This window comes from Ochotona princeps, chromosome 25 (genome assembly GCF_030435755.1).
Source record: "Ochotona princeps isolate mOchPri1 chromosome 25, mOchPri1.hap1, whole genome shotgun sequence".
NCBI classification, from domain to species: Eukaryota; Metazoa; Chordata; class Mammalia; order Lagomorpha; family Ochotonidae; genus Ochotona; species Ochotona princeps.
The window spans coordinates 3994361-4017089 of record NC_080856.1 but is presented as its reverse complement, the minus strand read 5'-3'; the positions used below and the strand labels follow the sequence as shown (position 1 = coordinate 4017089).

At 49.1% G+C, this 22729-nt stretch overlaps 1 protein-coding gene across 4 annotated transcripts; it reads left to right on the top strand.

Annotated features, from left to right (window-relative positions):
• Positions 1-1716: 1716 nt before the first annotated feature.
• GARIN1B (golgi associated RAB2 interactor 1B) lies at positions 1717-22132 on the top strand. Of its 4 annotated transcripts, none has more exons than XM_058655040.1 (9): positions 1717-1778; positions 6969-7080; positions 7979-8374; positions 9442-9626; positions 11624-11876; positions 12624-12733; positions 17227-17264; positions 20417-20584; positions 21929-22132. In XM_058655040.1, the coding sequence occupies exons 3-9, from the start codon at positions 8126-8128 to the stop codon at positions 21940-21942; spliced, it is 1017 nt and encodes a 338-aa protein (XP_058511023.1). In that variant the 5' UTR covers positions 1717-1778; positions 6969-7080; positions 7979-8125; the 3' UTR covers positions 21943-22132. The 4 variants fall into 4 exon arrangements, with proteins under 4 accessions (XP_058511023.1, XP_058511022.1, XP_058511024.1 ...); XM_058655039.1 differs by having other exon boundaries at positions 17221-17264; XM_058655041.1 differs by lacking the exons at positions 1717-1778; positions 6969-7080 and having other exon boundaries at positions 8242-8374; positions 9417-9626; positions 17221-17264.
• Positions 22133-22729: the final 597 nt, after the last annotated feature.

Below are 22729 nucleotides of genomic sequence, written 5' to 3'. Positions count from 1 at the left end.
AAACAGAGAGACAGATCTGCCCATTGGCTCACTCCACAAGTGGCCACAATGGCCAGACCTGAGCTGATCTGAAGCCAGGAGCAGAAGCCTCTTCCAGGTCTCTTGTACGGTTGCAGGGTCCCAAGGCTTTGGACCATCCTGAAATGCTCTCCCAGGCCACAAGCCAGAAGCCAGAAGGCAAGTGGAGCAGCCAGGGTTCAAACCAGCATCCACGTGGGATCCTGGTGCATGCAAGGCGAGGATTTTAGCCAGTAGGCTGCCGTGCCAGGCCCTAAGTCACTTAACTGAAGTGTGATTGACATACAAAAGCTGTGTATCATTAGTGCATGCAGCATGATAGTTTAGGGAATTTAGTTTGCAAGTGGATATAGTAGGAACTCACTGTAAGCTCCCGCTGGGACACATCACCTGCACAGCGCGGTGTAGTTGATCTCCAGAACACATTTGTCCTACATCATGGAAGCTCTCTATCAATTGACCAGCAACTCCTGCCCCCAGCCCTGGCAATCACAGCTCTGCTCTCTGCTTCTCTGAGTTGGTTTTAGGCTTCTGAGATGAGTGAGAGCACACAGCTTATGTTCTTCTGTACCTGGCTTACTTCACTTGGTGCAGCGTCCTCTGTGTCCATGCCAGGGACTGGATTGTCTGCTTTGTAAAGGCTGAGTCCCCTCAGGAAAGTCTTCCAAATGCCCTCTTCTCCAGCTGGGGCTGGATCCTGGGCTGGAGTGAGGAAAGTTTTCCATCTAGGAAGCCCAAGGCTGCACACACCTCGCAGCCCACTGAGCTTCCCTGCCTCTGCTGCACCTGTGGTCACTAGGGGCTGCTCTTTGTGAACTGTCTTTTTGCCAAGGTCTCTGTCTTGGACTCCACAAGGTCCTACCTACCTTGTTCTCCCTAAGCTGAGCACTCCTTCAGGCACTGTGCTCCAGGGTGGCTGGGGAGTCGGTGAGAGCACCTGTGACTCTATGAGCTAACCTTCCCATTCTCTGATATCAGTCCCTACCAAAAAATATGCACCCCCAAGCCCACGTGGGAGACCCAGAAGAAGCACCTGGCTCCCAGCTTCGGATCGGCTCAGCTTTAGCTTTTGGGGTCATTTGGGAGTGAACCAGTGGATGGAAGACTGACTTTCTCTGTAACTCAAGTAAAATAAAGCTTTAAAAAAAATGCATGCTGCATTTTTAGCCATTACTGTCTACTTTTTAGTGAGTTGTATGTTATGCAAATGATCTCAATGAGGCTATTAAAATGTTTCTCACACAAAAAAATGCATGCGTGCGTGGTTCTTTGGCTACCTGACTTAGTCTGCATCCTTCTGAGGTTGTCACTAGATGATCCTTCATTATTATTAAAAAAAAATCATGTACTTAATTGTATGTCAGAAAGAGTAGTTCCAGGCCAAGACTGTTTATGGACTCAGCTAATTGTCCACAAATAGCTTTCATCCTTAAGTAATTTATACTGTAACCCCTCCTTCTGAGTAGGCTTATGGTCATCCAGCTAAACACTCCATTTCCCAGCATCCCTTGTCTCTGGGTGTGGCCTTGAGTCTGAATTCTGACCAATAGGATGTGAGCAAAGTGATTATGACATTTCTAGGCCATGCCCTTAAAAGGAATGAACATACACGCCCCTCTCCTTTTCCGCTTTCCACTGGCCAGCATACAAATGTGATGGCAGGCGCCAGAGCAGCCACCTTGCAGCACTGACACGGAAGCCGCCTGCTGAGAACCTCAGATACTGTCCCAGCTCTAGACTGGCTACCTCTGAGCTGCTATGTAAGAGAACAACAAAATTCTGTTTCGTTTAAGTCACTGTATTTTGATGTCTTTGACTACCTGGAATATATCCTAAGTAACACAGCTTCCTGCCACTGTCTTTTAAACCTCTTTATTTGTATGTATTGATGTTTTCTTATTTCAAATTTGTATCTAGTGAGCACATTTTTAAAAAGTATATATTTACTTTGAAAGTCAGTTACAGAAAGAGAGGGGGAGACAGACAGAGTCCACCTGTCCATGCTCCAGGTGGCCGTAAGTCATCACAGGGCCAGGCTAAAGCCATAAAAATCTTCTAGATGGGTAGCAGGAGCCCAGACATTTGGGCTGCCGTCCACTGCATTACCGGCTCATGTGCAGGAAGCTGCATCAGAAGTGGAACGGCCAGGTCATGAACCAGTGTTTTAGGCATCAGCTTTGCTGGTTACCTTGCAACGCCAGCCCCTACTGTCCATGATTTTTTTCAAAGATTTATTTATTTTTATTAGACAGCCAGATATACAGAGAGGAGGAGAGACAGAGAGGAAGATCTTCCATCCATTGATTCACTCCCCAAGTGAGCGCAATGGCTGCAGTTGAGCCGCTCAGAAGTCAGGAGCCAGGAGCCTCTTCCGGGTCTCCCATGTGGGTGCAGGGTCCCAAGACTTTGAGCCATCCTCAACTGCTTTTCCAGGCCGCAAGCAGGGAGCTAGATGGGAAGCAGGGTTGCCAGGATTAGAACCAGCACCCATATGGAATTCCAGTGTGTAAAAGGCAAGGACTTTAACACTAGGCTACTGTGCCGCCGAATTTTTGATAAACTGAACTGTTAGCCACGATTCACCTAATTGCTTTAGAGAATAATCTGATAGATTGATTTACTTTAGGGTTCTTGTCATTTTAAGGATAATTTTACTACTGTTACACTAGAATTATTTCAAGATTTTTTTTCTATTGGAAAGTCAGATCTACAAAGAGAAGGAGGGACAAAGATCTTCCATTTGCTGGTTCTCTCCCCAGTTGGCTACAATAGCCCTAGCGAGCCTGACACCAGGAGCCAGGAACCTCCTCCAGGTCTCCCACACGGAGGCAGGATCCCGTGACTTTTGGGCCATCCTCCAATGCTTTCCCAGGCCACAAGCTGGGAGCTGGAAGGGAAGTAGAGCAGCCACGATATGAACCAATACTCACATGGGATCTTGGCACATGCAAGGCAAGGACTTTAGCCACTAGGCTACTACACTGGGCCCACTAGAATGAATTTTAATAAAATATTATTAGTATTTATTTTGAGGCCTGGCACAATGGCTCAACTGGCTAATCCTCTTCCCATAAGCGTTAGAATGTTGTATGGATGCTACTTGAGTAACAGAGGATGGCCTAAAGCTTTGGGACCGTGCAGCCACGTGGGAGACCCAGAAGATGCTCCTGGCTCCTGGCTTTGAATGGGTTCAGCTCTGGCCACTGCCACTATTAAATAAGGGAACCAGTGAAAGCTTAGAACAGACAGGAAACGGTCAGCGTGGACTCCCATATACCTTACTAGGTAGGACACAAAGATTAGTTACCCCTCACTAAGGTATTGAAGATTTCTCTGCACGCCCCTCCTAAAACTGTTCTGCTCCGCAACTGTTAACATACGGCTTGTTTGAGGTATAAGCCTGTTTGGACTATCCTAAAATTCATGTAGTTCAGTAGAAATCACGCTTGAGTACTTTAAGCTGCTAAATATATAAATGAAAATAGACACGAGACAGCTGAACAGTACCCTATAACTATTTTAAGGTTTATAGCAGCCAGTTGTGTATAAACTATAATTGAGATGTCAATGAAGTGGTTACAGGATGTGGCTAAGAACTTGCATTTTCTAACATATTGGTCACTCAGTACCATGTCAATTAACTTCATGATGTTGTAAATTATTGTTGAAGTTGGGTAGTGGCTTTTAATTGGTCAGGATGATATTCTACCACCTCTGCTTTCAGACCAGAGATGGTCTCCCCAAGAAACTGTTGGATTGATCTGGATAAGACGCTGCACTCTTCTGCATGGTCCACCCCCACAATGAAGGAATCTTGACTAGTTATAAACTGTACTACTGTAACAATGTGGAGGAATTCAATATGGGGGGAGGGTTTGGGGAAGGGTTGGGGGAATCCCAGAGCCTATGAAACTGTGTCATCAAATAAAATTTTAAAAATAAATAAATAAATATATTTTTAAAAAGAAGTGAACCAGTGAATGGAAGATCTTTCTGTCTCACCTTCTCTCTGTAAATCTGTCTTTCCAATAAAAGTAAATAAATCTTTTTTAAAATGCTTATTTTTTAGAAAGATTTTCCATTTTTTATGAAAAGAGAAGAAGAGACAAAAAGATCTTCCACCTGCTAGTTTGTTCCCCAAAGGAGACAACAGTCAGAGTTGGGCTAGTGCAAAACCAAGAGCCAGGAGCTTCTTGGGAGTTGCCCACATGTGTGTCCGGGGCCCAGTGACTTGGGCCGTTCTCTACTGCTTTCCTAAGCCATTAGCAGCAAACTAGACTGGAAGTAGAGCAGCTGGCACACAGACTGGCGCTCATAAGGGACGCTGGTGTCTGAGGCAGAGGCTTAGCCTACTATGCCACAGCACCTACTGCTCCCATTTTTTGTTTGTTTCACAGGATACAGGTGATACGTAATTTCCCTGAGAAACTTCCTGTCAATACTTGCTTGTATGTCCTGGAATTCTTTCTCTTCCTGAGATTCGATCATTCTAGCTGTTTCTTTTCATATTCTTTGGGAAATGAGGAATGATATCATACAAAGATCTCAGAGTGATCTCCCTTTACAAGAAAGAGGGACTATGTTGATTTTCTAAAAATCTTCCCCTGGAATTCAAAGCTCTGTGGCAATAATTTGTCTGGGAATCCAATGAAATAAGATGAAAAAGCAGACTGAAACAAAAAGGTCAGAAGTGTGACTTAATGAAACAGGTTAGGAAAAGGATATAGGGATGTTTTCGGAGTACAGTCCCATCTGACTTTACATTGTGTGCACACACATTTTTATAAGGGAAAAATATGCTGTATTAACTTGTCCATATTTTTCCTTTCGTCTTTATTTGAAAGGCAAAGCAACAGCAGAAAGAGAGCGCTTCCATACTTTGGTTCACTGCCCGAATGGCTGCAATGGCTGGAGCTGCGCCAGGTCAAAGCCAGGAGCCAGGAGCTTCTTCTGAGTCTCCCATGTGGGTGCAGGAGTCCAAGCTCTTGGGTCATTCCCTGCTGCTTTCTCAGGCCACAAGCAGGGAGCTGGATGGGAAGTGGAGCTGCCGGGATTAGAACCGGCGCCCATATGGGATCCCGGTGCGTTCAAGGCGAGGACTTTAGCCACTAGGCCACGCCGCTGGGCCCTCGATTGATTTTTTTTTAAAGATTTATTTATTAATTTATTCAAGAGGTAGAGAGATGACACAGAGAGAGAGAGTTCATCTGCTGGTTCACTCCTCAAATGCCTGCATCAGCCAGGGCTAGGTCAGGCCAAAGCCAGCCGCAAGCAGCAGTGGAACATAAAGTACCAAGGCTGGAATCAGACACGCTCATGCAGGATGTGGGCACCCCAAAAGGCAGCTTAACGCACTGCCCCACAGCGCCTGGTCCCATTTTAGCCATTTTAGAGTACTGGGTTCAGTGGTATTAAGTGCACACCCACTGCTATAATAAAACTGTCACCACCGTCGGGACCCAGGCCTTTGCCTTCTTCCTACTCTGCACCAGGAGGCTCCCCTCCCCCAGCCTGCTGTCAGCCAGTCTTATGACTTTCAGTAGGCTCCTGAACTGCAGAACCTGGCCCCAGCTCCAAGGGACAGTACGATCACTTCCCAAACATGCGTGGCAGTGACACCTCACGCTGCCAGAGCGGCCTTGGCCTCCAGCCCAAGGACAGTACGTAGGGCTGAGGTGATTTCACCAAGCTCTCACCGCCCACGCTGGAAAGACCAGTGATGGGAGCAGCAACAACGTCATGAAACACACAGGAAGACAAGAGGGATGATTTCTCAAAGTATCACTGTGTACTTTTCTAGAACTTTCCCCAGAAGCTACACATTTGTCATTTCTAGTTTCTCTTCCTATATATTCTTTGTTATTTAGAATTACTGGTAAGGGCCCGGCGTGGTATCCTAGTGGCAAAAATCCTCACCTTGGGTGTGCTGGGATCCCATATGGGCACTAGTTTGTGTCATGGTTGCCCCATTCCCATCCAGTTCCCTGTTTGTGACCTGCGAAGGCAGTCAAGGATGGCCCAAAGCCTTGGGACCCTGTACCAGCATGGGAGACCTGGAAGAAGCTCCTGGCTTTTGGCTTTGTGTTGGCTCAATTCCAGCTATTGTAGCCACTTCGGGAGTAAATCAGTGGATGGAAGATCTTTCTATCTCTCTTTCTCTCTGTGAATCTACTTTTCCAATAAAAATAAACTTTAAAAAAGAAATGGAAATAATGGGTAATGGGGATGGCACAGTGATCATACAGTTCATGCCTTTAAAAGATCGATGTATTTATTTACAAGGCCGAGTGACAGAGAAGGAGGGAGAAACACAGAAAGAGGTCCTCCATCCGCTGGTCCACTCCCCAAATGACCACAATGGCTAGATCTGGGCTGATCTGAAACCAGGAGCTAGGAGCTTCTTCTGGGTCTCCCACGCGGGTGCAGGGTCCCAACGCTTCGGGCTGTCCTCTGATGCTTTTCCAGGCCACCAGCAGGGAGCTGGATGGGAAGTGGAGCAGCCTGGACTTGAACCTGTGCTCATGTGGGTGCTGGAGTCCCAGGCAGTTGAGTTAGCCCTTTGCACCACAACATAGTCCCAGTCCCATGGCTGATTAAAAGATCTGCAAAGCCTCTGAGGCTTGATGGGGCCAGGGAGCAAGACGTCAACATCTTCAGGTGCTATTCATGCACCTGCTTAGCATCTTTTGTGGAACTGAAAGCTGGCTTCTTCCATTAGGTCTCTAGACAAGATATGAATGCCTCCTTGCACAATTGCTACCACAAAGTGGGCTTAGCAGCCCTGCAGGAACAAGAGACAAAAATTAATAAAAGACATCTTCATCACCTTTGAATGTCTCCAAAGCCGAATGCACACAAACTGCCGTTGTGTGTGGCTCAGCTTCAAGTGTGAAAAGCAATGCATTGTTAGTGTAAATAATGTTGCTTCTGCCCCGTGGTTCATTTTCCAGGCTGTTCCCAGGGCTATGTAGCCCACAGGCCACAGTTTCTACTGCACCCTCAGCGAGCATTGCCATGGAGGACTTTTTCCCAAGTGGCCAACAACGAGCAGAAGCCGGGCTGGTGAGTCCAGAAATCACTCGTCTCAGCTGAGAGCTGTCAGAGGCGCTGTTGGGGGGGGGGGGCGACTCCGTGGCCGGGGGGGGGGCTGAGGGCCTAGCACCCTTCCACACTTTCTCCCTGACTTTCCCAGGCAATGCCGGCTCCAACCCCTAGAGCTTGCACTTTGTGGGCTGTCCAACTGTTTTTCTAAATGACTCTCTTTTGACCTGGTCAGCTAAATGCATTGTTTAAGAAATCCTGCAATGAATTTTGTCCCAATTTGGACACAATCTCTCCCTGACACGGCCTTGGCTGGTGGTTAGCCCCTTGGCTCTTTGCCCTTGCTCTGGCTCTGCCCACCATCCTACCCGGAGCAGGGCTCTCTCTGGGTCTGGCCTGGAGATGAGGTACACTTGGAAACAAGCTGGAGGGTTCATCAGGGTTCTGGCCCTCCCAACTGGCACGCCCACAAGACTAGCCTCTGGGGTAGTGGGGGAGGGTGAGGAACAGATCACTCTTGAGCTTCAGCTGAACCTCCCAAATGCAAGACACCCGACAATGGTGACCAGCAGCCACAGCAGAGCAAGCAGGTGCCTAGAAAGTGACAGAGAGTCTCACAGCATGCAAGGCTAGGGGAGGCTGGGCTTAAAGCCCTTCAAACAGTGGGGGCTGAGTTGCACTAGGAGGGAGACAGGCTGGGGAAGGGTGGGAGGAGATGTTCCTCTGAGCTGCCACTGGAGCTTCCTTGCTTCCTTGAATTCTTCCAAAATTCTCCAGAAAATTCTGCCAGAATTTTCAGTCGATTCTGGGAGATCTGTGTCCTGGGGTTCCAAGCAGGCCTGGGAAACATCTAAACATCAGGGGGAACAAAGTGCCTGGGGAGGAAGAGGGAGGCTCCTGTGTATTCCCTTTCCTACAGGCCTGCCCTGGTTTTCTGCATGATGTCATCCATTCATCATTGTGAGCTGACTGGCCATCCCCCTGCGCTTGGCCAGCAGCCCAAGGCCAGCAGGGAAGAGAGGAATCCCAGGACAAACGTGCAGCAGGACCCTGAGCATGTGCAGAAATGTTGTCATCAGTTCCACACAGAACGCCTTGGTGGAAACCAAAGAAGCTAGTCCAAGTCACAAGATCCTATCCAACCTTCCCCGTCCTGAATTCCTGGGAAGAACCCAGGGGCCTCTTGACTGCAGAAGGGGAACCCAACCCTGGCGTGAGCATGGGCGTGGAGGAGGGGCTGCTCTGTCAAATGATTCACTCTCCAGAGTTCAACCTGTTTCCAGACTCAGTGATGTTCGAAAGCAACTTTGTCCAGGTACTCCTAATGGGTGACTCCCAACAGCCCGTTTGTTCTCCAACACCTGTTTCCAAGCGTCAAGCAGGCAGCCCGTCCCTGCAGGGGGCACTGAGACGTGAAGAGCCGGGATGTCCCACCCCTCTTTCTCACGCTGCCCAGGCTTTGCTGATCCCCACAACAGGGCTTCTCCTGGCAACCCTTGTCCCCTGGGACTGAAGTCAGGAGCTCTCTGATCCCAGGTGTTCAGATTCTCCAGTTGACTTCCCTTTCCAGGCTGTCACCAGGGAGCAGCTGAAGGAGGAGGCCCCTTAGAGGGCTGAGATGGGAAATGCTGAATCAGGAAGCAGCAGGGGCTTGGGGGCAGTGAAGCAGAGGAAGTTGGACTCAGATTGAAGTACTTGGCTATCCTGTCTGGAGGCTCTATTGTACAGGTGACCCCAGGCTCCTGCTGCACAAGGGCTGCTTTGCCCGCAGCTGCCAAGCGCCTGGTCTACCAGGTGCACTGCCACACATTTGTGCTTCCATGCCTGGACTTCCCTTAGGCCCCTGAGAATCGAGACTAAGTGGAGTGGAACAAGTATGGACTAGAAGGGACTAGACAGGACATACCTGTTCAGTGAAGGAAGCAGGAGGTAAGAAGGCCCCATGGAGAAGGGCCAAGATGACACACTGTTCAAAGAAAACCCAGGAACAAGTGCAGGGAGGATTGACAGCCATGTGATAGATGCCAGAGAACTTCTGTTTTTTTGCAGGTGGTTGTTCATAGGGAACTGTTGCTTGGGTTAAAGCAGTGAGTCCCCACAAGCAGTGAGTAGGGCTCCCCATCTCCTGCCACCTGCTACCAGGGGATATGTGGCAATGTCTGAAGATGCTGTGGGGGGACACAGCCTGAGGAGACGAGGGTAGGTTGCTACCAGTACTGACAGGAAAGAGCCCAGACACTACTAAGCTTCCCAACAAAGCCCAAAACAGCCCTCCATCCCCATACGACAATCTTAGCAGAGCCGGGACTGAGAAGCCCTGGGCTAAAACTGTGCTGCTACTTCTGCCAAGTGCTCAGGCTGAGCCTGGGGGCTGCCTTGCAGGTCAAAAGGGGCAGGAGCTGGACAGACATCTACAAAGCCTGCAATACCATGGCCCTGGGAGTGACCTCCTCTGTGCCCTGCTTGCCCCTCCCCAACATCCTGCTTATGGCTAGTGTCAAGTGGCACCAGGGGCAGAGTCAGACTTGGAACAGACCATCAAAAGCGCCAAACATCATGCTGAAGAGGTAAGCACTGCACAGGTGGAACTCAGGGAGGAGGAATTGGGGGACAGGGGTGTGTCCAGGGTAGAAGCTGCTGAGTACCCACACTCAGGTCAGGGGGCAGGGAGCAACAGATAGGGGGTACACTGGCAGGGTACAAGCCCAGTGGGGTTAAAGGGAGTATGAATTAAACAGGAGGGGAGGGCCAAGGGCAAGCTCGCTCCCCTTCCTGCAGCCCTTGGCTCATTGTGCTCCCAGGAGGCCTCCTAGTCCTTGGCCAGGGGCCAGGATGCCAGAGATATCTGTCAAATGTGGGCCTGCTGGGAAGTTTCTGGAATGCAACTCACTGAACTCAAATAATTTGTGAGTCACACGTCACTTACTGTGCCTCAGTTGTCCTCACCGTGACATCATGCCTGCCTGAGATGCAACAACCCTTTTTTGATGGTTGAGCTTCTTGAAGTATCCTTAGGGATGACACTGGATCCTCAGCTCTTCCCAGCTTCCAGGCACTTCTCCAGGCTCCCTCATGATAAAGCTCCCCGTGGTGGGCTTAGGGGTACCTATGGCAAGAACAGGCGCCCCGGGGCCTGACGTCGAGGAGTGGGCAAGCCGAGTGTGTGGCCAGCTCCCCAATGGCTGTCAAGAAAGAAATTTCTCTCTCCCTCTCTCTGTAACTCAAACTTTCAAGTTAAATTAAATTAAATTAAATTAAAACAAGAAAGACATTGCAGAACCCTGCATGCCCAGCCCTCCTACTCCTGGGCTGTCTCTAAGATCAGGTGCTGGGAGCACCACAACTTAGTGGGTAAAGGCTAAAATACACACCCTTAGATCATACCCAGGCCTGATGAAGCTGGGCCCACAGGCGGTCATTTTTACAGATGTCACATTTTACTTTTTTATTTTTAGGAAAGATTCATTTATTTATTTCAAAGGCAGAATCAGAGAGAAAGAGAGAAGAGAAATCTTCTTCCACCCATTGGTTCACTCCCCAAGTGGCCACAATGACTGGGCTGAAGCAGAGTGAAGCCAGGAGCCTCCTCTAGGTCTCTCACATGAATGACAAAGGACCAAATATCTGGGCCGTCTCCCACTGCTTTCCCAGGTGCGTTAGCATAGAGTGGAGCAGCCAGGATTTGAACAAATGCACATATGGAATACTGCCATTACAGATGGTAGTTTAACCCACTATAGCACAATGCCAGCCATATTTTTTTTAAAGAGATGACTTCTGGGACCAGTGTTATGTGCAGCTTATGGTGCTGGCATCCCATATCACAATGTTGGTTCAAGTCCTGGCTTCTCCGTTTTTTATCCAGTTGCCTGCTGATGTGTCTATAAAAGCAGCAAAAGATGGCTCAATTACTTGGGCTTCTGACACCCACATGGGAGGCCAGGATGAAGTTCCTGGCTCTTAATTTCAGCCTGGTCCAGTCCTAGGTGCAGCAAACATTTGAGGAACCAATGGATGGAAGATTGTCATTTTCTCTCTCTCTCTCTCTCTCTCGCTCTCTGTCATTCTGCCTTTGGAATAACTAAATAATTGCATCTTTTTCTAAACGAGCAAGAGACAACTGCTTTTAATTTATTTAAAAGGCGGACAGACCAAGACAAAGAGATATTGTCATCTGCGGGTTCACTTTCCCAGATGCCAACAGTAGCCAGAGCTGGCCCAGGTCCAGGCTGGAGCTCAGAAATCAGTCAGGGTCTCCCACACAGGTGGCAGGAACTCAGTTACTTAGTTACTTAATGCACTGCCTGCCAGGAGTGAACATTAGCAGGGAGCTGGAACTAGACTTGAACTCCAGGCATTCTGACATAGGACTGATGGGCTGTGCATTTCAAACCAACTTCCAGGTGTGCGTCTGTGTGTGTGACTTCCCCAAAGTTGGAGTACCATGCTCCCTAACTCTCACAGCCGCAGTCTTCCAGGTGATGCTTCTGTGCTCATGAAAGGGGGCTCAGAGAGGACCTGACGGTGTGCTGATGGGATGTGTCTGCTCGCCTGGTGCCCACAGGATCCTTCCCCTGAAGTTTGTGGAGCTGCAGGTCTGTGACCGCCTGCAGCGCATCCTGAGGCTGAGGACGGTCACCGAGAAGATCTACTACCTGAAGCTCCACCCCGACCACCCAGAGACCGTCTTCCACTTCTGGATCCGACTGCTTCAGATTCTGCAGGAGGGCCTGTCCATCACCACCAAGGACCCTAGGATTCCTGTCACTCACTGCTTGGTACCCAAGAACAACTGTGGCTCCTCCGGCGACGCTAAGGTTAGGGAGCAACAGACGCCAGAGCGAGGGCAGCGGGGGAGGGCAAGCACCAGGGAGGGCCTACTCGGCCTCCAGCTTTACGGAAGTGGCATGAATGGTCTTCAAGTCACCCATGGTAAGCACAAGGTTCAATCCTTTCAGTAGATGTGTAGGGTTAGGGCAGCGGCCGAACAAGCCAGCACTAGAGTGCTTCTTTCTCTGTTGGTCACCTGTAGCCATTCTCTATTCCTTTGGACTTTAAAAAAAAAATTGTGGAAAATGTTAAGTTTATTTTGGTGCAAAAAAAATTTGAAATCCCTATATAAGAGGGATCTTCAAAAAGTTCATGGAAAATGCATATTGTGAAAAAAAAAACTGGCTTTCCAAATTTCAAATTTTTCAAAATAAAATAAAAAATTTAAAAGTTATTTATTTATGTGAAAATCAGGGTTACAGAAAGAGAAGGAGAGTGATCTTCCATCAACTGGTTCACTCCCCAGATGAGCACATGACCAGGTCTAAGCTAAATTATGCTGACAGAAACTCGATGTAGGCAATACTCTCAAGGCACAAAAGGCTATTTACAGCAGCACAGGGACAGCAAACAACAGGTGAGGACTCAGAATCACCCCTCCGGGCAGCTGATGCAGTCACCCGGTCCGGGCTTTGAGTTCCAACGCTTAGGAATCTGGACCACAGTCAGGAAAATGCAGAGGGTTGAAGGCCTAGTTTTGCTTTTCCTTTTCTCTCCTTTAGTTAACACAAAAGGAACCCCAAGTGTCCCAGCCCAGCGAGAGCCTGCTGCAGCTGATGGCCAAGGCCGAGAGTGAGGCCCTCTCTCAGATTTTTGCCGACTTGCACCAGCAGAACCAGTTCAGGTACTGGACTTGAATCGGGTCGACCTCTGGCACACCACACTCCCCAGTAGCCCTGATGGTCTGGGCCCTGAGGTCCAGAAATGGAGTAATTTATGGTAATGAGCCCCAGGGCTGTGAAATCATTGCTCCCACCCGTTGAGCTGCCTCAATTCAGGGCGACCTTCACCGCCCCCACCCCGCATCTCTTTGCCTTTTCCCGTGTCCCCACTTAGCAAGAATGGCAGGCAGGTTTCTGAGGAGGATGTTCATAGAGAAGTGAAAAGTAGCTCTCCCTCAATAAGTTAGTAACGCAACTGGAGAATGAGACCTGCTTTCCCTTTGGGTCCCAAGCCCTGCAGTGAAACATCATTTAAAACATCACGCGGCTTACTAAGTTCATTCACCTGCCTGCCTGGCTTCTGTCTGCACTAAATGGGGCTTCTGTGGTGGTTTTCTAAATGCACTGTCTGTTCTGGAAAGCTCCATGGTTTCAACCCATTTTTCCTGTGTTTGAGGGATAGTCTCTGTGAAAGGACTTGGTGTTGAGTTTAAGACTGGCTGGTACTTAGTGCGAGGACCACAGTGGGAGCTCGAGTTCTGGTGCAGGTTATTTGTGTTTGGCACGGTCTAATCCTGCTCGGGATTCCCGCATCCCACGTCACAGTACAGTGTTCCTCCAGGCCTCACTCCCATTTTCAGCCTCGTGCTGAACATTGTTCACACTGGGAGGCAGCAGCTGAGTTCCTGCCACCAACAGCGCAGACCAGGATTGAGTTACTGGCTCCTGACTTCAGCCCAGAGCAGTGCAAGCCATTGCTGGCACTGGGGGAGAACGGAGCAAGCCGGTAGTTTTGAACACACACACACACACAAACACTTCCTCTAAAATACAGTTTTAAATGAAAAAAGGAAGAGCAAAGATAACCAAATATTAGCCAGAGAGGAAAGCGTCAGAGAATTCTGAGAACCAAGAACCAGCAGGACTGGCAGCTCCGGCAAAGGAAATAAAGGGAGAACCAGGGAAGCTCAAGGGGGGCAGAACTCAGGGATTCAGAGTTCCCACAGACCTAGACCCAAGTACATTGCTCAGCCCAATCAGTCCCATCGTCCCATATGTGAGACAGCTATAAAAATTTTTAGACAATAAGCCTATCACTTACAGTAACATAAAAATTTATACGTTTAAAATTCTTTACAGAAAAGGAACAAGTATATGATTACTGAATTTTAAAATGTTTTAAAGTTCACTGTTGAAAAATGACATAAACTTGATTGCAAAAGTTACTTTTTCTAAGTGTTAGCCTAAACAATAACTGACACGTAAGATAGAAAACACACCCATAAAAGCATGTTGTGGAGACATGTTGCTGTTTTGTTTCCAGGAAGGTACTATATTTTCAAACAATGGATGCTTAAAAGTAGCCATTCTTTGAAAACGGCACTGGGACAGTGTATACTGCAGAGTGGTGTACAGTGTGCCACACTGCTACATGACAAACTCTCACCTGCTCTTTGTTGGGGTTGTTTGTTGGCAAGTTGTGATCAATGTGCCCAGAGTTAAGGAAGTTCTACATGTGGTTGGAGTACTAGGGACTCTATAATCAAATCCCTTTGGTTGGTTGGTTGGTTGGTTAACAAACTAGTCACTGGTTATGACTTTTTGGTACATCTTTGAAATATTGGATCCCAGGCTACAGGCACCGTGAGAGAATAGGGAGGAAATGGTGTCCTTGGAAACTGACAAGGTGGCTGAGAAAACAAACCAGAGGGGCCTATGAGGACAGATTTTAGACAGTGAATGCTCATTGTAAAATAGTTAGATAGTAAATACAGCATTGTTGCAATGAGCTGTGGTACACTGTGGTCACCTGACAAAGTTCAACAAGTGAAGACTGAACCAGAGTCGAGCCAGTGTACCAAACAAAGGTACAGCCCCAACAGCTTCAACGGCAGTGTGGAGAACTCCAACTGCTTGGTTTCCAAATATCCCACTTCTACTAAAGGTCAAAAAAAACAGTAGTGGCTTACATTTACTCGATAATGGATATGTGTCTCATTGTGTATGGTTTATTTACAAATTGACAAGCAAGCACAGAAAGATTTCAAAAATGTGTTGGATTTCAAGAGACATCTATTATCATACGTGAAGTGATGCAATGAGAAACATGAGGTTTCCTCAGTGTAATACTGCTGGCCCTGCTGCTCTCCAACATGGTGCCAGGTGTGAAAGGAGAGGCAGTGTTCCTCTCACACAGCAGGGACAAGGACAACGCCACCATGAGCTGACCGCGAGAATCCAACAGCATGCTGTCAACAATATAACATATTCCTTTGAAGTGTTTTTATCAAAAATAATTATTGAACAGCTCGTGAGAGCTGCTTGCTTTGCATACTGAACAATGTGTGAAAGGATACTGTCCCAGTGCCTAATTTATAGGACATTTTTTTTATCCTTAACGGTAATAAAGGGTAGTTAAGCTCTAGACTGTGATTTCCAATCAATTCTAATACACTAGTCTCAACTTTGCTGAAATAGTTGCAGCATTCAAATTTTGAGACTTCATGGGCTAACTTTTCTGGGCCTCATTTCCTAGATGTGTAAGATGGAAAGGTGGGGCTGTACCAGCCTCATCCAGACATGGCTAGGATTGAATGAGCACGTGTAAATCAAGTTCTTGTCACGTTCTTCTGCACAGAATCAAACCTTGGTCCCTGTGAACCTGTGCCACTCACCCTAACTTTGACGGGAGGTAGAAAAGCATGAAGAGGAGAAAAGAGCTAGCCTATTGCCCAGAAGTAAAGAATACATCCTAGAGACTGTAATCCATTACACGGAGATCCATAGTTGAGGGGTTTCTGCACGGCATGGCATGATGCTGAAGTACAGCATGCTGGGAACTAGGACAGCAAAATGTATAAAAGCAACACTTTCTATAAGATGTGTTTATTTGAGAGACAGCATGGGGGCGGGGAGAACTTTCCATCTGCAGTTCACTCCCCAAATGGCCACAACAGCCAGGTCTGGGCTGAGCCAAAGCCAGGAGCTCCTCCAGGTCTCCCATGCAGGTGTAGGGTCCCAAGGCTTTGGGCCTCCCTCGACTGCTTTCCCAGCCCACAAGCAAGGAGCTGGATGGGAAATGGAGCAGCTGGGACAAGAACTGGCACCTGTAAGGAATCCTGGTGCACACAAGGCAAGGATTTAGTCACTAGGCTATCATTCCAGATCCTCAAATTATCATGTAAAGGTTAGCTTCTACTTATATCTCATTGGCTACAACTCAATCTCATGACCACATCCAGCTGCAAGGTAGGCTGGGAAATGCATTCTCCATTCTGTGTGATCAGGAGCTCTGCCTCAAGGAGGAAGAGAAGCAGGCAGGCAGGGTCACCAGGGGCCTCCTAGAAATCTCCGACACAGACATTTGAGTTAGGTAAAAGTTGGGCCAAGAACTCCATCTAGGCCTCTCCTGTCGATAGCAGGGTAGTTGAGCCATCACCTCCTGCCTCCCAGGAGACACAGGAGCAGGAAGCTAGATCAGAAGTGGAGAGGAAACTCAATCCCTGGCACTCTGATATGAAGTGCAGGCATCCCAAGTGACCGCTTAACCTGCAGAGCCACAACGCCCACCCTCAGTCAGAGGATTCGAAGGAAACTAACACTTGGAGGAAAAATAGGCAAGAATCAGATAAAGGGTTGAGAAGACTTAAGCAGGTAGAAGTTAGAATAGATTGGGTGCCAGGTGGAGTTTTCACCTGGAAGGGGTGGGGGGAACTTGGTATGGAAAGCCAGTGGGAAGTACAATAAGCAGGAGTGGGCGGGAGCCTGGCCAGTCTGGGCCTGCCTAAGAAACCAAGAAATTGAGAGTTGAAGTGCAATGGCCACCTCCACCGCTTTGCAAACAGGGAGATGATGTCATGCAATTTACATTTTGAAAAGGTCAGGCTAGCAGCAGCTGCCACAGTTGATTTGAAGGGAGAGAGGAAAGAGGCGCGGAATCTCCTTTGGGAAGCAGGCAGGAAGCAGGGCGGAGGGATGCAGGCACCAGAGGAGGAGCTCCTGCTCCACTGTCATCAGATGGCCCTGCCCTGACCTTTAGCTTCTTTCTCCTCAGTTCCCTGGAGGGAAGGCTGCCAGACTCTAGTCTGGTTGCCATCAGGACCAGTTTTTGCACGTCGGTAGCAACAGGCAACTTATTAGTCCATAAAATAATTGGCTGAGACCCAGGGTTCAGCAGGTGGAGGCACAGGCCCCTCCTCTGTGTCAACAGCTCAGCCTCCAGGCCGTACCTCCCACCCCAACCCCCCTTCCCCAGCCAAGTTTTTCTCCTGCGACATCAATGCATGTCACACTCACCAACACAGCCACAGCTTGCTTCTTCATATTTACAGCCACCTCTAAAAGCTTTGGTAGTAGGAGAAACGAACTGGAAACAAGAGGTGAAATCCAAGTCTAACGCTGTCTTCTCTTTATTTTGACCTTTATCTCCTCGATCCTGAAATGATCGGAGTCCCAGGAGCAGCAAAAAAGTGGAGACCAAAAAGGATGCCTCAGGTAACGGGGGGCACAAGGTGCCCCACTTCTGGGAACATTCTTCTCTGCAGGTGCAGCAACAAGGCAGATTTACAGAGGAGAGACTTAAAGATCTTCTATCCACTGGTTCACTCCCCGTTTTGACCAAAGAGTCAAAACGGCCAGAGCTGAGCTGATCTGGAGCCAGGAGCCAGGAGCTTCCTCCAGGTCTCCCATGTGGGTGCACGGTTCCAAGGTTTTGGGCCATCATCTATTGCTTTCCCAGGCCACAAGCAGGGAGCTGGACGGGAGCAGCTGGGTCATGAAGCAGCACCCATATAGGATCCCAGTGCCTGCAAGATGAGGATTTAGCCATTGAGCCATTGTGCTGGGTTCCCCAGTTGTTTTTTTTTTTAATGTTCTTCATCTCTATTCCCAGGCTCCACTCCTTCTCACCTTCAGTCTGCAGTAATTGCTGATTCAGTCAGTCATTTGTTCCTTAAGAGCAGGCTTTGATCACTTGCTAAGTGCAACCCATCTGACAGGCTTTGGGGTCAAAAGACATCATGCCTGTTTGGGGAAATCAGGTGGGCAAGTCCAGAATGATCAAAGCTCTTCTTGGCAGCCAACAGTCAGGGCTCCTGCCTGAGGGCCCCAAAGGAACACAAAGGATGGGGATGCTGGGCTGGAAGTGGCTGGGAGCTGGACAAAGTAGATGAGGCAGGGTACGCACGCACGAGGGAGCGGTGTGTATTTCAAGTTTGGCGACTGGGTCTCTATTTCCAGGTTCCAGATGGCTCAGCCTCCCTGTCTTATGGCCAACGTGGCCCTGTAACCCCTCCCCCGTCTGCCCAGTCACTCCCTGCCTTATGGCCAACGTGGCCCTGTAACCCCTCCCCCGTCTGCCCAGTCACTCCCTGCCTCCTCTGATGGGAGCCCTCTGCCTCTTCGGCACTGCAGCCCTGACCTTCCTCTCTGCAGACCTTTAACTCTCCTCTCCCATTCCTCACTCATCCACTCTGCTCTTTCCCCTCGTTCTCCATTCTAAAGCCTTCCCTAGCCTTCTAAACCCTCCACAACACCTTGCCCAGACACAATGGTAGTTCAGCACGTATCCAGAGACCTGACACTGAGTGTTCCTTCGCCTCGCCTCAAAAGATGGAATATGATACCCTAAGGCACTTAGGGAGGCACAGGAGGATGGGGGTTTCAAGGGAGCTGATATGATTTTTACCCAACTGAGGAACTACAAACCCATGCACCTGCAGGTGGTCTAAACGGATGAAAGTCTGGGTGACATGGACAGACACAGCAATTAGTCTTTCTCTGAATGATTTAAGGGAAATAGCTGCTGACACCTTACTTGGTTTCAGTGTCGAGGAGGCAACAGGGAGTGACAGATATGGTAGAGAGGAGGGAGTGAAGGTTTCAACTGAGATTTCCATTAATAATGACCTGCAGTCATCAGATACTCTGATTTTCTTTCAAGAAAAGCTTGCTTTCTTTCAAGAGAAGCTCCCAATCCTGTTTTTTATGATATACTACTGACATGTAATGGGGAAAAAAAATCAAGCCCAGGAAAGGGTAGCATTTAGTGGGAGAGTCACACTTTTCTGTAGTGCACCATACAGTCTATGGGGGCTGCCAGTCCCTCAAGCACTGATTAAATGATGGGCAGAGCTGCTGCAGGCCCTCCGCCATCCCGTAGGCCATCCTGGGCTGTGGCTGCTGTCTCCTGAGGACACCACAGGGACTCATGTCTGTTCTCATACATCCATCCAAACCCACCCAGTCCCACAGCCAGCAGAGCTATAACCCCATGAGGTCAGGGGTGAGGGATATGCCGAATACTGCAACTCATGGCTAGAATTTAAGAGTGCAGCTGGATTCACAGTGTATCCGGTATTACGGAGGCCAACGTGTCCAAAACGCACCTAGGCTTGCTGCATCTATGTGTCTGTCTATACATCTTAAGGCTTTATTTTTACTTGAAGAGTTACAGAGAAAGAGAGATCCTCCATCCACTGGTTCACTCCCCAAATGACCTCAATGGTCAGAACTCAGCTGATCCAAAGCTGAGAGCCAGGAGATTCTTCTGGGTCTCCCATGTGGGTGCAGGGTCCCAAGAGCTTGGGTCATCTCCCATTGCTTTCCCAGACCATATGCAGAGAGCTGGAAATGAAGCAGCCAGGACATAAAACTGGTACCTGTATTGGATACTGGCACTGCAGGGTGGAGGCTTAGCCTACTATGCCATGATGCAAGCCCCATCTTAGGTTTATTTTAATGAACCCCCCCTAGGATGACCTCTGAACCCTCTCCGTTTTCTTTTTTAAAATTAATTTGAAAGGCAGAGTGACTGAGAGAAGGGGAGAGGAAAGAAAAAAAAACCTTCCATCCACTGGTTCACTTCCCAAATGGCCATGATGGCCAGGGCATGGCTGAGCTGAAGCCAGGAGCCCAGGTACTTGGGCCACTCTCTGCTGTTTTATCAGTCGCATTAGCAGTGAGATGGGTTGGTAGTGGAGCAGCCGATTTTTAAACTGGCACTCATATGAGATGCTGGCATTTCAGGTAGAGGTCTAACGTGCTTCTCCACAGCACTGGCCCCATTCCATCACTTTCATCACAGCAGCAGAGCCTGGGGGATCTTGTTTCAGATTCAAGTTCACTTAGTTTGGCTGGGAATGAGGAGGTACACATCAGACCTATTTAGCTAACACTGAAGCTACTGGGCTTCTGGCCATCCTTTTGTGTAGCCAGGCTCCAGGGGACCAAGAACAGGTTCTGGCTTAGCCCTGTAAGTTCAACGCCATTAGCCATCACCCGTTCAGCTAGCTGCATCTCTTGAGAAACCTCACGCAGCCAGCGTGGCAGAACAACGCAGTCTAGCCTTTGCCTAGTACTGCCTTGTTCATGTGCTACAGTGGTGAGAGTGTGGGCTTAGCAGCCTGGCTGTCTGGCTGTGAATTCTGACTCTGCCTCCTCGCTACATGGCCACTTAGAAGTTTCTTCATCTCTCTAGGCCTCACATTCCTCCTCTATGAAATGAGATCATGGCAGCCCTGGCCCTAGCCTAGTGCCTGATGAGCAACCCTCCCCAACACACACACACACACACTCACACATTGGCAGTGGTCTTCCAGAGTCTCGTAAACCAGAGCACAGACCAATGCCTTGTTTCCCTGTTCTAGAGAAAGACACTTCCTATGAAGACAGCATTCCTTGCACCCGAGACCTCAGCTGGAGGGAGTCACTGACTTACGGAGAGTGGGAAAGAGAGAACCCCTCCGGGCCGCAGCCCCTCTCGCTCCTCAGCGCCCTCGCAGCCTCCACCTGGCCCCAGCTGGGCCCACCCACAGGTACAGTACTGAGGGTAGCAGGGTGAGGCAGATAAGCTCGTTATCTTCGTGGGGCAGCCGTGCAGGTCAGCTCCACAGCGTGGGGTCCTGAGGGAGATTGCAGAACCCTGTGGACTAGGAATGGGAGGCGCCACACATGACAACACGAGTACTCTTTTTTTTTTAAGTGCCCCTGTTTCGCTCCAATGGGGCTGGGTAGAATCTGGAGGTGTGTCACCTGAAGAGCCCCCCAGCTGCTGCAGGTGGCCAAGCAGGGGAGAGGCTGGCATGCTGCACCTGCAGCAAGCAGCTACACTGTCTTCGCTGGGGGAGACAAGGGGATTTGGGGGCACTCCTTGTGCCTTGTCCCTCCTCTTTCTTCCCTCCATCTCTTGGGGATGGAGCTTCTTTTCTTCTTAGAGATGTATTTATTTATTTGAAAAGCGGAATTACAGAGTGAAGGGAGAATGAGAGAAAGAGAAAAGGGATCTTCCAGCCACTGGTTCACTAATCAAACAGCCCCGATGATTGGGACTGGGGAGGTGTACTGGCCAGGCAGGCCAAAGCTCATCTGAGCCTTCCACAAGGAAGCACTTGGGCCATCATCCACTCCCAGGCTCATCAGCAGGGAGCTGGGTGGGAAGTGGAGCAACTGGCCTAAGACAGGTACTCATAGGGAGGGGATGCCATTGTTGCAGGTGGCAGCTTAACTTGTGACACTACCATGCCAGCCCCTCAGGGGGATTTTCTTACCTGGTTTGGGGTTTAGAGAGCCAGAGGAAAGCTGGAGTGGAGTGTCAGCTTCTCTGGGGTTCCAGCTTCTGTGCAGGGTGCCAGACATTCCTATCCCGCACAATACGTTTTACCACTCCATTTACCTGACAACTATACTGAAACTCTGTTTGTAGGCCTCTGACTGCAAATAGATTACTACAGAAGTTAGAGGCAAGTCAGGCTTTCCAGAGCGAAATATTATGAACACATCCCTGACTCTGGAATACACCTGTTATTGGTGGTTGATAATTTAAGCTAAGGATAGGAGTCCTCCCTTATCTGCAGTGTGACTCTCCTTATTTCAGCTACCTGTGGTCAGCCACCAACCAAAAATACTGAATGGAAAAGCGACCACACTCACCCAGGATGTATTGCCATAGATTCACGTGACTGTTCTGTTAAGCTATATGTTATTCCCCTCCCATGCCTTTATCATAGGCATACACGCATAGAAGGAAAAAACAAGTCCACTTGTACTATATAGCTCCAGGTTTCCATGGAGGGTCTCATCCTTCATGGACAAGGTGGGGAGCAGGGGGCTCTGTGTGCCCAGAAAAGAGCTTGATATGCACTTCTCTCCTGTTCTCCCAGGAAGTTCCATTTGAGCCCCAGAGAGTCTGTGCAGCCCTCGCTGATGCCATCATGCTGCAGTGTTCCATCTTCTGAGGGACCCTGGACGGCTGGAGGGGAGGACAAGGCCACAGCTCGGGGAATGCTGGAATTGCCTCCTGGGGGCAGCAGGGCCTTTTCTTCCTGCAGCATACGTGTAGTCACCCTGGCCCTCCAGCTCCTCACCACCTCAAGTGAGCACAGCCCTCCCCCTTCCCTCCCCCGCTCCCCCCACAGCACTGGTACCTCTGGAGCAGGTACAGACGTGCTCTGGCAGGGACCAGAGGAACCACTTGATGGGAGAGAGTCCGAGAAGTCCAAAGAGAAACCGGAACTGAAGGAAGAGCAGAGACTTGGGAGGCACAAAGAGGACAAGAGACAGAATCCATCCTAAAAGAGGCCTCACCAAGCATCTATTTATCTAATTTAAACTTGAAAGTAAGACCATAAACCCAAGAAAAGAAACATGATTGTCTTTCTAATTCTATGTTTTTTGAAAATTTATTATCATTAGAAAGATGCATCTGTTGCGAAGAGACATCTGTTGGTTCACTCCCCAAACGCTCACTGAGGCCAGGACTAGGCTAGGGAGGAAGCTGGGCACCTGGAACTCTCATGGAGGATGGGGGGTGGGAGTGGGGGTGGCAGGATGCAGGTTCTGGCATCATCTGCAGGAAGCTGCACTCAGAAGGGAGCCTGGAGTCAAACACCCCTCCATGGGGTGCAGGTGTTCCAAGTGACACCTTAACTAGGGTGCCAACAACTGCAACAGGAAATGTGTCT

Coding starts and splice junctions, on each gene's coding strand:
- GARIN1B (XM_058655039.1), top strand. CDS start 8,126: ATGTTGTCATCAGTTCCACACAGAACGCCTTGGTGGAAACCAAAGAAG. Junction 12,734..17,220: donor CACCAGCAGAACCAGTTCAG/GTACTGGACTTG, acceptor AAATGATCGGAG/TCCCAGGAGCAGCAAAAAAG. Junction 17,265..20,416: donor GACCAAAAAGGATGCCTCAG/GTAACGGGGGGC, acceptor TCCCTGTTCTAG/AGAAAGACACTTCCTATGAA.